Raw genomic sequence first — 14,638 nt, 5'->3', positions numbered from 1 at the left:
CTGGTGGTGGGGCGGAGAGACCTTCTCCCCGCGCCAGCCTTCGGATGGCTGTCCTGAAGACTTGTGGTGGGAGCAGTGGCATAGCGTGGGGGGTGCAGGGGGGGCTGCCGCACCTGGCGCAACATCTGGGGGGGGCGGAAGAGACTCGAGTGCTAAAATCCACGGGTTAGGGGGCGCAAATCCACGGGTTAGGGGGCGCAAATCCACGGGTTAGGGGGCGCAAATTACTTGCCTTGCCCCGGGTGCTGAGAACCCACGCTACGCCACTGGAACTACTGTAGACGTTCAGTATTGTTCAGCTAAAAGAGGTTTCTTTTCCATGTTGCTGTCACTTTCAGATTATTTACTCTTAGTGGGTTTTCACCGTTTCCCCACGACCCGGGGGTTTCTTTTTAAATCTGAGGCAACCGGTCATGTTCGTGTGGCTTGTCTTCTCTGCCACTCTTCTGCCTCTGTTTTGTCCAGTAGGTTCTCGTGAGAGTGGCTCTAATTGCTTTCTCTGTGATATTTTGTTAACTATAATAAGTTTTAGGTTTTTAAAATTTGTCCTGAGCAAACTCAGTAACTGAGGGGAGGGCATGGGAGGAGCAGAGAGGAAAAGAGGCCGGAAAAATGGGCTGGGAATGTGAGCAAATACTGAAATCTATTTCTCCCGCCCTGTGGAGCCAAAGCGTGCCTGGTCATCGCCCTTGCAAGCCGGGTGCTCGGCAGCGCGAGGACGACAAGGCGAACTAAGAAACGCTGCCTTAATCCAACTTCTCTTCTTCCTCCGCCGGCGCCCTAAAAACAGAGTGGCGACCGCGGGGAGTCAGCAGCTCCACCCCCTCTTTGGCCGGAACGCGGCTTGGCAGGGAAGAGCTCGAGGAGGCGGAGGCGGAGCGACTAGCGCATGCAGATAAGGCGGCGCCGCGAAGCATTGTGGGGAAGCGCAAACCGGGGCGTGAGCGGGCATGGAGAGATCGGGGCTCAGTCAGACTGGGCCCGGTAGATGATGCACGACTGCGGGCGAGCGTAGGGAAAGCGAGGACAGAACCCTCGTGTGGGGCTTGGTATGCTCGCTGTGACTTAAAGAGGTGCAGGAGGAGGGCGGCCCGGGTCCGTTCTGATCAGAAAGCATACTTACCTGGCAGGGGAGACACCTTGATCATGAAGGAGGTTTTCCCAGGGTGAGGCTCATCCATTGCACTGCGGGTGTGCTGACCCCTGCGATTTCCCCAAATGCGGGAAACTCGACTGCATAATTTGTGGTAGTGGGGGACTGCGTTCGCGCTTTCCCCTGGCAATTCATGTGCAAAAAACAGAAAAGAAAATGCTTGCTGTTAGGTTAAAGCTGGGTTGTTTTCTGCTAGTTTTTATTTTAACGCAGTAAGTGTGTAAGTGGGAACATATTTGTATGTTAGGACACCACCGCAATGAACAGATGCAAGAGCTGTCATGAGTTCTCTGTAAAAAAATTTTTTTTAACATAATGTGAGTTAAAGGTAAAGGGACCCCTGACCATTAAGTCCAGTCGCACCTAGTAAAGGATTTTAGGTATACAAAAAAACAGACTAGGGCTGAGCGATACATGGTTTTCAACGTCATAACAGCAGTTAAACATTACGATATTCCGATATATCACGATGTCTGAAATTGGGGATCAGGCATGAGGATGTCTATTGCAATTGGCTGCCTTGCTCTCTCCCATGAGGAGCGATAGAATGCTGTGTATTGCAAGGTTAGAATCGTTTTCCCGGAAAACCGATTTTGGCCAATATATTGAGAAACAGCACAGCGCTAAAACAGATTTTAAAAAACTATATTATCATGCCAGAGACAGTCCGCGGTTAAATAAAAGCACATGATAACCAGCATTTTCTTTTCTATTTTTTGCACAGCAATTGTCAGGGGAAAGCGCGAACGCAGTCCCCCACTACCACAAATTATGCAGTCGAGTTTCCCGCATTTGGGGAAATCGCAGGGGTCAGCACACCCGCAGTGCAATGGATGAGCCTCACCCTGGGAAAACCTCCTTCATGATCAAGGTGTCTCCCCTGCCAGGTAAGTATGCTTTCTGCTTCGACAGGACCCGGGCCGCCGTCCTCCCGCACTCTTCCAGGGCATAGCGAACATACCAAGAGCCGCTCGAGCGCTCTGTCCCCGCCTCCCTACGCTCACCCGCCGTCGTGCATCATCTACCGGCCCAGTCTAACGGAGCCCTGATCTCTCCGTGCTCGCCTCGCGCCCCGGTTCGTGATCCCCCACAATGCTCCGCGGCGGCGCCTTATCTGCATGCAGCTAGCAAACTCCGCCCCTCCGCCTCTCTTCCCCGCCGCCTCCTGCCCAGAGTTCGCGGTGGGCTCCGCAGCGCCGCGCTCGCCGCTCATAGCCGAAGGAAAGTTCGAGGGAAACAAGCTGTGCTAAAAGTGGAAGGCGGGTGTTGCGCTGTTTCCCTCCACCTGTGCTTACTTTGTGTATTTGTAAATAAACTCAAATATTAACAAAATGCCCTAAGCCTCCAGTGGTCTCTTTTTCCAAAGGAAACCAATCGTAGGTTAATGTGCTGTCCCACTCAATCGCCTTCTACACAGAGAAGTGGGAAGGAAGTAACAATATGTTGTCTATGCAGAGGGAAGAGAGTAGCCATTTTTGCCTTTCTGTATATATTTCCCTCAAAAAGTAGCAGAAAACTTCCCTTTTTACTTTACATGTTTGTAAATTCTTTCAGACATAGCTAACCAACTGAAGGAAACCATGAATACAGCTTCACTGAGCACATCTCAGTCTGTTTCCACTTGACCAGGTTATCCATATAACTGGGGATTAAGGGAAACAAATTGCTAAAAGTGTCCATATTAATAATTTTATTATTTATATGCGACCCATTTTACTGGATTGCCTCAGCCTCTCTGGACGGAAGCCAGAAGAATGTATAAACACATGTCTGGCTAGAACATGGAAGAAAGAAGAACTCCAGCAGGCCACAAGGTACTGGCTAAACTTTGCCAACTGTTTTAATTATAGAAGGACCTATCACTGGAATGTGGAATGCTTAAGCATCAGATTTAATAACTGAGTGCAAGGTTAGTGCATTTTGTGCATTTTATTCCTTTTTATTTGTCCCTAATTTCACAACATCTCAGACAACCTCTTGCTTCTTCATAATAACATCCTGCTCATCCTGTTTATTTTATGATAAACTGGGCACCAAATCCATACAATTTAGGAATGCTAAACTGAAACTACAGTATATAATGTCAGCAAAACCTAAGGAATCGAACTGGATACTTCTAATGGGCTTAAAGTATGCTTACTGCAACTTCCAGAGAATCTGAGGAAGAGTGCTCAAAATTATTCCGCCTGTCAACACCAAGGGGCACATTAGAAATACACAGACGGGACTAATAACAAGCTACATTCGAATATAAGAAAAGCAGTGCTAAGTTACTTAAGGGTTGCAGTCCTATCTATACTTAATAAGAGCAAAGCTCCATTGAATACAATGGAACTTACCTCTGAGTAAACACGCATAAGGCTGTGGGCTGCTCACAGGCAAAATTGAAGTTCTTGTGAAGGTTTACAAAAGCTTTTACGAAAGTTTATTTACAGGCACACAGTTTTGGGTTTGGAGCTTCTGCAAAATGGGGGATTGAGATTAGTCAAATAGCAAACGTAAGAGGATACAGTTGGGCTTGTGGAAAGCTTAGCTTTTTGTGTAGGGGGATTGGCAAGGTGAACTAACCTGTGACATCCAGACATTGCTTGGCTACAGCTCCCAGCATCCCTTCTTACTGACCATGCTGGCTGGAGCCAGCGGAAGTTGGGTCCCTTGGCAGAACAGTCGTGTATAAATATGATAAATAAAAACCTGGTGGGCTCCAGGTTAGTGAACCCTGGATCAAATTGTAGGTCACCCTTCATCAGCCTAGCATGGTCCAGATGTTTTGGACTACGGCTTCCATCAGCCCCAGCGAACACGGACATAATGAGAGTAACACAGTATGTAGAACTGACAATGGACATAGTGGCCATTTAGGAATACCAGCAGATGGAAAAGAGGAGGTTCCCCACCCCAGAATAGTGCCTTTCGTATACTTTACTCCATAAAATAATCAGCCTATTGATGGTACTATGCGCTCTTTACAAAGTCCAGTCTCAATCATTACATTGGTATGTAGTGGAGATTTGATGTTGACATTGGCCAGTCTCTTCCTCAAGCAATAGCTTTGTTTTATAGTCACATGTATCAGTTGCCATGATAACTGCGCATTAACCTTGGTTCAGCTCTTTGGGGCAAGTGGAGGATTTAAATGCATCTGGTATTCCACTATCTAGTTTGGAAATTATTTTGTAAATCGGCTTTTTCCAGGATGGGTCCGAGTCCTTCCCTGCCCGGACAGCACTAAAGAACTCCTGAAGGGTTAGACTTGCAACATCCAGGAAACCATCAGGAACCTACAGACAGAGAAGAAGAAAGTTAGGACTGTGAAGCAGCCACTGGTCAATTTGGCATCTGCTTAGGGTGGACTGATCTTCATCAAAGTGAATGCCCTGAATGCCCTGCAAAAAAAGGTTTGTTTGTTTGCTTGCTTGCTTACTTATATTAAAACACTAATTGAAGAGAGGGGAATAAATAACATTGTTGTGCACTAGTTTGGAAAAAACATGTTGATCTGTGTGTACAGACAGATGTACACACTGCCGCTTTAGATGACATGATTGTACGAAGGCGTGTACGATTGCCACCTGCAATGTACAAAAGCATATTGTGAAAAACAACAACCCCAGTGTGCTTCAAAGACTACATTTCTGCACAGACTAAAGTGTTCTGTTTCACTGTTTATGTCCTTATGTTTTAGGGAGTTATCTAGTTCTGGTAAAAAGGGCATTTTCTCAGAAAAATGCCACAACAGGCAAAATAAAACTATGTAGCAAGTGTAACCTCACCTCAAATTCATTCCCTTTGTTGTAGTGCACATTGAGGATCCGGAAGAGCTCAGAGTCCCTGGTAACAGTGAGGTCACTGGGATCTGTGACGTCCTCCAAGATGGCTTGCCTGGCAAACTTTTCCATCTGGATGTAATAAAATTCACGGAAGTTGCTAAACCACTTGATGAGCTGGGAGGTGATGCAGCGGGTGAACTATGGAAAGAGCATGTAACATGGTATTCTTGAATATGTACATCCTAACAAGCACCTCCCACCTGTGTGGATGGGGAATATTGAGACACATTTTGGAGGCATAATATTGAAAACACCCATGGGTGAAGGAGCATGAACACATGAGCAGAAACAGTGAGTCATGGGCGTATGACTCCCCTAATGCAGACGCTTGTCTTCTTAATTAGCAGGTTCCGCCTTGCCCCTTTATTTTGGAGCAGAAGTCACTTTCAAAGAAAGGGGCAATGGGAAGAAGCTCCCAGACAGATTGTGTGGCTGATGTGATCCTCTAGATTTTTCTACGCTACATCTCCCACCATCCCTGACATGCTGGCTGAGGTTGGAGTTCAACAATACCTGGAGAGGCCCATGTTAACCACCCCGGAACTAAAAGAATAATTGCAGGGAAAAACATGTCCTTTGCTAATCAATACATAGGTAAAGGTAAAGGGACCCCTGACCATTAGGTCCAGTCGTGGCCGACTCTGGGGTTGCTGTGCTCATCTCACTTTATTGGCCAAGGGAGCTGGTGTACAGCTTCCGGGTCATGTGGCCAGCAGGACTAAGCCACTTCTGGCAAATCAGAGCAGTGCACAGAAATGCTGTTTACCTTCCCACGGGAGTGGTACCTATTTATCTACTTGCACTTTTGATATGGTTTCAAACTGCTAGGTTGGCAGGAGCTGGGACCGAACAATGGGAGCTCACCCCATCGCGGGGATTCAAACAGCTGAGCTTCTGATCAGCAAGTCCTAGGCTCTGTGGTTTAACCCGCAGCGCCACCCGCATCCCTTCAATACATACTTTCAAGCAAACATATTAGTAGGTCTTGCCCACAAAGATAAGCACTGCCAGATTTTTTACCAGGAATATATGCATTATATCAAACACCAGGTCAAACCTCTGTTTTAATTCCTCCTTCAACTTCTTGTGGAAAACAATGCCTCTATCAGTCTATAGCACCAATGGGCCATCCATTCCTCCCCTCCCCCTACCATCCATTGTGAATAAGCATAATAATGTTGCTGCTCTGTAAACTGTCACTAGGGACCACCAACGCTCCACCACTTATCTCCAAAGAGGCCTTGCGCTTCACTCATGAAAAAAGTCAGGGAAATTCTGAACTGTCTTGTGGTATGCTCTGATTCCAACCTGACACTCACAACCTTACGGAGGATGTACTGATCCAATCCAATGTATTATTTTAATTATTTACATTCCACATTTCTCCATCAAAGTTGAACCTAATATAGCTCACCAATAAACAAGCAAACCCCAGAATGAAACATTTTATCCAAATGAGAGGCTGGAGACTAGGCAGACAGGCAGGAGTGGTACAGTATAAAATTATTATTTATTTTGTAATTATTAAATTTGTATACAGCCCTTCATTTGTAGATCTCGGGCTCCTTCACAACATAAAAATACAATATAAAAACACAAATACGTAATAAAACAACAAACAAACAAACAACCCCTCACCCACCCCTCAGTTATAATTATTTTGTACACACTGGTATGCACATTTGCTAGCTAGTACTTCTTTCTTGCAATACCTTTCTTCCTCTTTCAGTTTCTTGGAACAAAACCTGGTCTGTAATAAATTAACATCTGCACATCTTTATACATTAACTTTGGAATACAAAAAGCTGAATACTTTTACCTGGACGTCTAGGAAGTAGGTTTTCAGCAGAGAAGATGTGGGATAGCGAGAGAAGAAGAACATCAGCTTAGCCTTTTTCAGATGGCCAGGGGTTAAAGCTTCCTGGATGTAATTCGGAGTCAAGGAAAAAGTTGCTTGCTGTTCCCAGTCCCCCTAGCTAACATTAGTTGGGGCTGTGTAACACTCTACCTTGCTAAACAATTGCTGAACAATGTTTAAGGGCTGCCAACTCCTGATGCAGAGCTATTGCTGCCAAATGCTGTTTCTTGTTGTCATTATATAGCAGTGATTCCATGTCTATTAATTGTAGCGTGCAGGAATCAACTTGTCACAGCAAGAGGAAGGGGAGGAAGCTGAGCAGTCAAGTTATTGAGTGCAGGGTCTATCCTCTCTGTTAGTTTTCTCAATGATCAAAGCTATTACAATGCAGGATCTCACCCTAGGTCAGGAGTTATTCATCAGGAGTAGTATCTGACCTAGTGTGAGATCCTGCATTGTACCAGTCACTTGTTTGACTTGCATTTATTTTTCTGGAAATCTCTCTTGTTCCATAGGCACATGAAGTGCAGTTAAGCTTCCCAGATCCAGATTCTAAAAGAACCAATCCTAAAAGGAAGGCAGAATTTGTTTAGGTGTGTCTTTACTTGCAATGACAGATAGGTAGCCGTGTTGGTCTGCCATAGTCAAAATAAAAAAATTCCTTCCAGTAGCACCTTAAAGACCAACTAAGTTAGTTCTTGGTATGAGCTTTCGTGTGCATGCACACTTCTTCAGATACACTGAGTGTATCTGAAGAAGTGTGCATGCACACTGAGTGTATCTGAAGAAGTGTGCATGCACACGAAAGCTCATACCAAGAACTAACTTAGTTGGTCTTTAAGGTGCTACTGGAAGGAATTTTTTTATTTTTACTTGCAATGGTGAGGGAAGCTTCACCTGAGATAATTTTTCCTTCTGCACAGCTCTTAAAGGTGTGATAGCTCTCTAAATGTTTGGGCATGATGAGAGCCCTTAACACAATGTTGAATCTTGAATAGTTCAGATAGTGAGGTCAGGCTTTTATGGGCTAATTTGACAGGGAATGTTTAAGATAGACAGTGCCTTTACTAAGGAGGACTAGGCAGAGGTAGATGAGCTGCAAAGCCTGTTTTTTAGCCTAGCCTATTGTTACATTGCTGTTGCTAATATATGGTACCAAGTTGAAATATATGGTACTTACATATAAACTAAGGACATAAACAATCCAAGATACAATTAAATTAACAAAATATCTTTATGGGCTTTTGCAGCAGAAAAGAGAAATCTAGCAAGTATTTTTGCCATTATTTTGCTCGCGTCAGCCAATAACTAGGTCCTTCCTGGGTATTTTAGCAGGGTGGGAGTAAATAATCTATTTTGGTCCCCTCTATAAAAGTTACATACAAAAACCCTCATGTGTTAATGTTTCTATTGCTCCATTCCTGCAATGGCAGAGCCATTTGATGAATGAGATAAACTTTTACTTACTTCTTATTAAGTTCTATAAATTTATCCTGAACATAAAGTAGCGGAGTTGTCCTGCTTCTTCATGTAATGAGGGAAACCTGTAAGATTCTGGTTACAGAATGTCAAAATACGTTATTTGCTGTTCAAATATGCTAGCTCAATGTGATGTGAAATGCTACAGTCAAGTGTATGAAAAACAAAAATCTCATTGGGGTCATTTGGTTAGAAGCTGTTTTTGGAGGATGTATTTTGGAGTGGGGTGATGAATGCATAACCTGTTTTCCCCTGCTGCAATGCTTTCTCTCCTGAAATAAAATACTTTTGACTGGATGTCTGAATCTCAGTAAGGATGGTGCCAGTATTAGTGGGGGGGGGGACAAAAAAAAGTGCATTATAGTTAGAAATAGTATGCATTGGAAGGCTGGTGAATTTTCCTGAGGATAAAAAACAACAACCCAATGGAAACTGAAAAAAATAGTTAGAAACTGGGAGAAGCTGCAATGAACAGAACAGCCACTCACAGCTGAAGCAAGATACTGATGATATAGGAAGGATATATGTGTTGAAGGGAAGTACATTCCATCCATCAAAGCCTGCATTTCGGCCAACTCTGAATTTGAAGCTGGAAGAGAGGCCAATCTTTCAATTTCAGCAGATTTGTAGGGTGTTGGACATCGTTGGTGTCTCATGACAGATGACTTCAGTTTGATTGGTCGCCATGGCCTATCTAAGCATTCTGGAGAAGGGACCATTTTTGGAGACGGGCTGCCCCAAGGGCTATTCTGACCACATAGCAGCATTTGGCTAAAAATACTGTTTCCTTGAACTTCAGAGGTCATGACCAAGGGATAATTCACGGGTGGTACTTGGCAGGGTTTTCTCTCCATTTTTGAGCGGATGGGATAAGAAGGAAAAGCTGGAGGTTTTTCTGTGGCTACTGACATGGTGCTTTTATGGGAAGAAATCTTAGGAAGCCATTTGCTGGATGCACTTGCTGCAGCACCTGTAAATTCTCTCCCAGTAGAGGAGGCTGTTACTGTGGGACTACTTGGCAGATGGGGCTGAGGGTTTAGGGATTCAGGCAATACTTTCTTCAAAACAGAGTCCACAGCCTGTGTCACCACCTGTATTAACTCACATTTCAATATCTCTGAAAGAGCTCTGTCTTCTGAAGTCAGACTATGTGAATCTGCTGTTCTAATTCCTTTCTCTGACCATTCAGATCCTCTCGTCTTGGGGATGCTTCTACAAAAACGATCTCTGCGATGGCCACTTGAAACACCTTGACTACCGCTATCCAAGCTTTGTCCAAACTTCTCCTTCAGCAAACCCAAAGTCTTCTCCATGCTTCCTTGGCTTGGACTGGAATCATTCAGCTCATGAGACTGAACAAACCTCTCTTGTAGTTGCTTCAGCTGCTGTTGCAAAATGTGGAGCTGTTTTTTCAGCTGGAGGCATTCTTCCACTTGAATACCATTTTGGCCAGCTCTTGCCAGAGAAATATCATGTAGACTTTGCTGCTGAGGAACTCTCTGCTTTCTCTTGTTCTCTCTATAGCTCCCCTTTACTTTCTCTAAATGGTTTTGATCTCCTTCCACTTGGATACCAGGCACTATAGGGTTTGGTGTCAGGCTCATTCCCCGGATAATATTTTCCACCCTGGCCCTCTTAGCTTGCAGGTGTTCATTATGGAACTGACTAGAGTTAATCAAGCCACAGTCAGGACTCGGGGAGGAGGCTTCCCTGGAACATGTGCCATTCCCAGCACTTTGGAACAGCAGTTCAGTTTTCTGTGAGGAAGGGAGAAGAAAGCTAGGATCTAGCTTACCGTTAGGTTCTGGCTGGCTGAGGAGATGTGATATTATGGATGCATAGTAAGAAGCAGGAGAAAAGAAACCGTCTCTTTCAACACAAGTGTCTCCTTTCTGTCCACCAGCATGTCCAGAAGTAGGTCTGTAGTCATAATGATCAGCAATAGGATTCCCATTCATATCTTTCTCCTTTGAGATGCAGGGTTAGTATCCAACAAAATAGTAGGAATTATTAGGTAAAAAGATTGTAATACAGGCACAACATATGAATGCAACATAATAGGTGATGACTTTTCTTTTTAAAAAATCACTTTTGAAGGCCAGAAATCTGGAGCAGCAAAAGAAAGGAAGAGAATATATACTATCTAGTATTTTATAAAAATCACAAGCCTTCCATATGTACGGAAATGATTCTTTCCTTTATTCATCTTGTATCTCTGTTCAAATACTACAGTCTGTCTAGAGAAAACAAACAATAGAGCTGGAAGAGTTGGAAAATTCTACACCCAGCCCAAAGTAGTATATCATATATTCTAAGAAGCATCCCCCAAGAGATTCTACAACATTCCCATTAGCCTATGGCACTGCTAAACTGTTCTTATAATGAGTAAGAATTTCTGAACATTTAACTGAAATCTACCCTCCTATCTAATCACAGCATTCTTTCTGGCACTCTTTTGCACCTTCTATGCCGATTTTGGCTACAGTGAATATGTCAATGTTGACTGAATTTCAGGAGTCAGATGTTCATCAGGGTAGGTCCTTTATGGATTGAACCCCCACATTTGTGCCAATGCAAGCATGCTCACCAGTCGTGACCATGTTATATCTAGAGTTACTATCTGCATCCTTATAGTCTCCTCCAGAAATCTCCAAAGAATGTAAAAACACAGCTACTGTACTGTGAGAAACTATTTCCATCAGCTGCCACAGGTACTTTACCAAACAGCCAAACCTCTCACTGCACACTGAAGACATTGAACAGTAAGACATTATCTCAAGATATTGAAAAAATCTGATGCCCTTTCCAAAACAACCTTTCTCAAAAAGTTTTCTCAAGAGGAATCCTGACAAATCCATCATGACTCAGTCCTGAATTCAGACCCAAATTTCTCTGAGACACGCACCCAAATGTCTGGGTACTTCATCAAACTTTATTAAGATCTCTGCAAATAGTCAGAGTATTGACACTTATTAAATCCTTCTCAGCAATCAAACGCTACCCAAATCATCAAAGTTGCTTTTTCATACCCTCAAACTGCAATTGGAAAGCTTTTTAAAGGAGATTCTAAAAGAAAAAGCATGATTAAAAGGTATTGTCAGAGATATTTTAAAAACAAGTTGCTTCTACAGTCTTTCTATCTAAAATCTGCAAAGTTAAACCTTATGGGGGGGGACCCCACAACATCTCTCCACACGGAGATTGTGTAGCATTGACCACTTACCTTGGCTGGCAAAGGTATATGGAATGCTACTCTGTACTTTTACAGCATCTGCAGACCCGTTTACTGAGAAAGAGGGCACTGAATCACTGGTGCTGTCATTAAAGATCCCTCTAACTGCAGCACCAGTCACAGGGCTGTGAGGAAGGCCAACAGCAGCCAACCAGCTTGAGGAAGCCTATGAATATGTAAAACAGAAATGCAACCATCAGGTGCAGTTCACATGTGGGATTTAACATTTACACTGTGGTTGCTCCCAGACAACCTGTTTATTCATCATTCATTCTGATTTGTTTGCAGGGAGATTGTTGTGTTGTTGTTTAGTCATTTAGTCGTGTCCGACTCTTCATGACCCCATGGACCAGAGCACGCCAGGCACTCCTGTCTTCCAATGCCTCCTGCAGTTTGGTCAAACTCATGCTGGTAGCTTCGAGAACACTAGCCAACCATCTCGTCCTCTGTCCTCTGTCGTCCCCTTCTCCTTGTGCCCTCCATCTTTCCCAACATCAGGGTCTTTTGCAGGGAGTCTTCTCTTCTCATGAAGAGGAGATTAGATGGCAGCTATTTATTGAGCATTCTTTCTTATTTGTTTGTGAAGGTTAGTTCAAGCAAGAGTTATCCTACACTATTGCAAAAAAGCCAAATTTAGGGGACATGGGTTTGTTGTGGAAGAGTTCCAATAGCACAACCTACATTTGATGATATTCAAATGAATCCCACCCCAAAGAGTGTCCATTCATTTGAACAATAACTGCTCTTTCAAACCAAAAATGGAAGTTACTCTCAAGTATTGTCAGCCAAATGAGGACCTTACTGACCAATTGATCAGTGCTGATTCTCATTAATTTCTGAAACTACCTTCGGAGCTTGAAATATAATAAAAAGATACAAAAAACGATTTTAAAAAATCCTTAATTCACAGTAAGGTGCCAGATGAGGCAGAGGATTCACTTCACTGAGTCTCAAACAGCTCTGCTGCCCTCTACCAAAGGAGTTCCCTTTTCGGCCCACCAAATGTGTGGGCAGTGGCGTAGCGTGGGGGGTGCCAGGGGTGCCGGCCGCACCGGGCGCAACATTTGGGGGGGCGCGAGTCCAGAGGGAAGGGACAAGCAATCGAGACTTGGTTGGGGTGGGGGTCGTCGTCTCCGCCACTGCTTCTGTTTCCCACGCGCCGCGCTGAGGCAAGCTGGGCGTGACCAGCCATGCAAGCGCGGCGCCTGGCCAAGCGCTCCAGCCTGGGGAGCCGGCGCCTTAGCGCCTCGCCGTCAGCCGCGCAGCCGTTGCCCAAGCTCGACAACTCGTGGAGGCCGCCCTGGCGGGAGGGCTCGGCGGCCGCCCTGGAGGAGGAGGACGAAGAGGAAGACGTGGTAGTCGACGTGGAGGAGGACGACGACGCCGACGAGGCGGAGGCGGGCGATGGAGGAGCAGGAGGCAGCGGTAGTCCGCCGCCGCCGCCGGAGCACGCCGGGCCGGGCAAGGGCCACGTGGCCGCCCGGGGGAGCCTCAAGGTGCGTCGGCATCGCTGGGCGGGAAAAGCACCGTCGAAGCCGCCGCCTGCCTGGGCTGGTGGGGTCGTCGTTCGTTGCTCTAGTCTCCAGGCTGCGTTCCGGAGGGGCTTCGTAGGGCGACCTCTTGGAAGTTTCGCGGGAGGCGGGCCTCGCTTGCGCCCCCACTTGCTTGCAACCCCGAATTCCAGCTCTGGGTAGGAAGAGAATGGGCAGTTAAGAAAGGGGAAGGGGGCATCGGGGCATACGCAGAGTGCCTTCCCAGCACGAGGCTGGAGGGATGGGGCACCGACTCCATTGCAAGGCAGGCTTGCACATCTGACTGCCCTGCCAAACTGGACGGGAGAACCGCCGCATAGCACCCCCGCTGCATAACTGTCCCCCCCCCACCTACCTACCCACCCACGTTTATTGCGAGGGAAATCTAGCTGTCTGCAGGGAAGGGGTTGGGTGCATGTAATGTGTGACAAAGGCATCAGGTGTACGTCTACCGTATTGGGTGGAAAGGGTATAAGGGTGGGGAGGTAGAGTGCATTTTAAAAAACCAAAACATTGTGGATTTAAACAAGGAAAATGTAGCATAATCTACTGTTTGTAAGGGCCCTTTGGGATTGGTTTACCCATCTCAGACAGTTAGCTCATAGTGTAAATAAAGATGGCTGTTGTTTACATTTTTTAAATAAAAGCATCAACAACGATCCTTTTGCACGGTCTGTTGTGCTGTGTTGCAGAACTTTTTGCAGTTGCAGGATTAGGGATGGTGTTCTGTGCTACAGTGGCGTAGCGTGGGGGGTGCAGGGGGGGGCCGGCCACACCGGGCACAACATCTGGGGGGGGGCGCTCCACGGGTTAGGGGGTGCAAAATCCACAGGTTAGGGGGCGCAAATTACTTGCCTTGCCCCGGGTGCTGACAACCCACGCTACGCCACTGTGTGTGGGTGAGTGTGGAAAATCCCGAAAGCTTTTTGTTTGCCCACTTTCTGCCCTAGGTAGCATGGGTGAGCTGCGGATACTGCGGTATCTACACTGCTCTTCTTCATACCTCACCACTTCCCAACAGGGGTTTGTATTGCTCTACCTTGCAGGGGCCCATAAACTTTGCCACTTTGGCTAGGTGAGTGGCACTGCTGGCCTGCCACTAGGCAGGGGTGGGGCAATCTCTTCAGGTGGCCATTCCGCCTGAGCTTCCAGAAATGTGGATGCCACCATGCCTGTCCTGAGCTCCCTGAACAAGCCTCCTGTCTCAGGTGAAATGAAAGGTTCTGTCCTGTCCTCAGTGCCATTCCAGTAAGCCTTTGCGTGTGAAGCAAGGCATCGATTTGTCCTTCACATCAGGCTGCAAAACGTATTGAGCCAACCTTGGCGGAAAGACAGCGCTATCCTGTCTCGCTTATGAGATCGTAGGCATTGGGCTACCCACCGTTGGAAACAGGAGGCTAGACTAGATGAATCCTGGATCTTACATCCAGCAAAGTAACTGTTGCGTTTACAGTGTGCTTGTGCATTAAATCATGCTGCAAAGAAAGAGCAGTGACTTAGATCCAAAAATAAGGAAGGTCGTGGGCAGGAAACTTGCCTCCCTTTCCTTCCTTT

The 14,638-nt window shown here is 45.8% G+C and overlaps 1 protein-coding gene across 1 annotated transcript; it reads right to left on the bottom strand.

The window, feature by feature from the left end:
* Nucleotides 1–3,086: 3,086 nt before the first annotated feature.
* On the bottom strand, nucleotides 3,087–11,780 carry PROX2 (prospero homeobox 2). The gene is made up of 5 exons (XM_082229519.1): nucleotides 11,544–11,780; nucleotides 8,845–10,426; nucleotides 6,803–6,910; nucleotides 4,927–5,121; nucleotides 3,087–4,434 (listed from the first exon to the last, which is right to left on the bottom strand). The coding sequence occupies exons 2-5, from the start codon at nucleotides 10,276–10,278 to the stop codon at nucleotides 4,249–4,251; spliced, it is 1,923 nt and encodes a 640-aa protein (XP_082085645.1). The 5' UTR covers nucleotides 10,279–10,426; nucleotides 11,544–11,780; the 3' UTR covers nucleotides 3,087–4,248.
* Nucleotides 11,781–14,638: the final 2,858 nt, after the last annotated feature.

The sequence above is a fragment of the Podarcis vaucheri genome, assembly GCF_965113315.1.
Source record: "Podarcis vaucheri genome assembly, chromosome: 1".
NCBI lineage: Eukaryota > Metazoa > Chordata > Lepidosauria > Squamata > Lacertidae > Podarcis > Podarcis vaucheri.
The sequence above is the reverse complement of the archived record's forward strand: the minus strand, read 5'-3'. Positions and strand labels throughout refer to the sequence as shown.

Excerpts from the sequence above, each read along its gene's own strand:
- PROX2 (XM_082229519.1), bottom strand. The coding sequence starts at position 10,278 with ATGAATGGGAATCCTATTGCTGATCATTATGACTACAGACCTACTTCT. Across the intron at positions 6,911-8,844 it reads TGTACTTCCCTTCAACACAT|ATCCAGGAAGCTTTAACCCC; the intron begins ATATCCTTCCTA and ends ACTCCGAATTAC. Across the intron at positions 5,122-6,802 it reads CCTACTTCCTAGACGTCCAG|TTCACCCGCTGCATCACCTC; the intron begins GTAAAAGTATTC and ends CTCTTTCCATAG.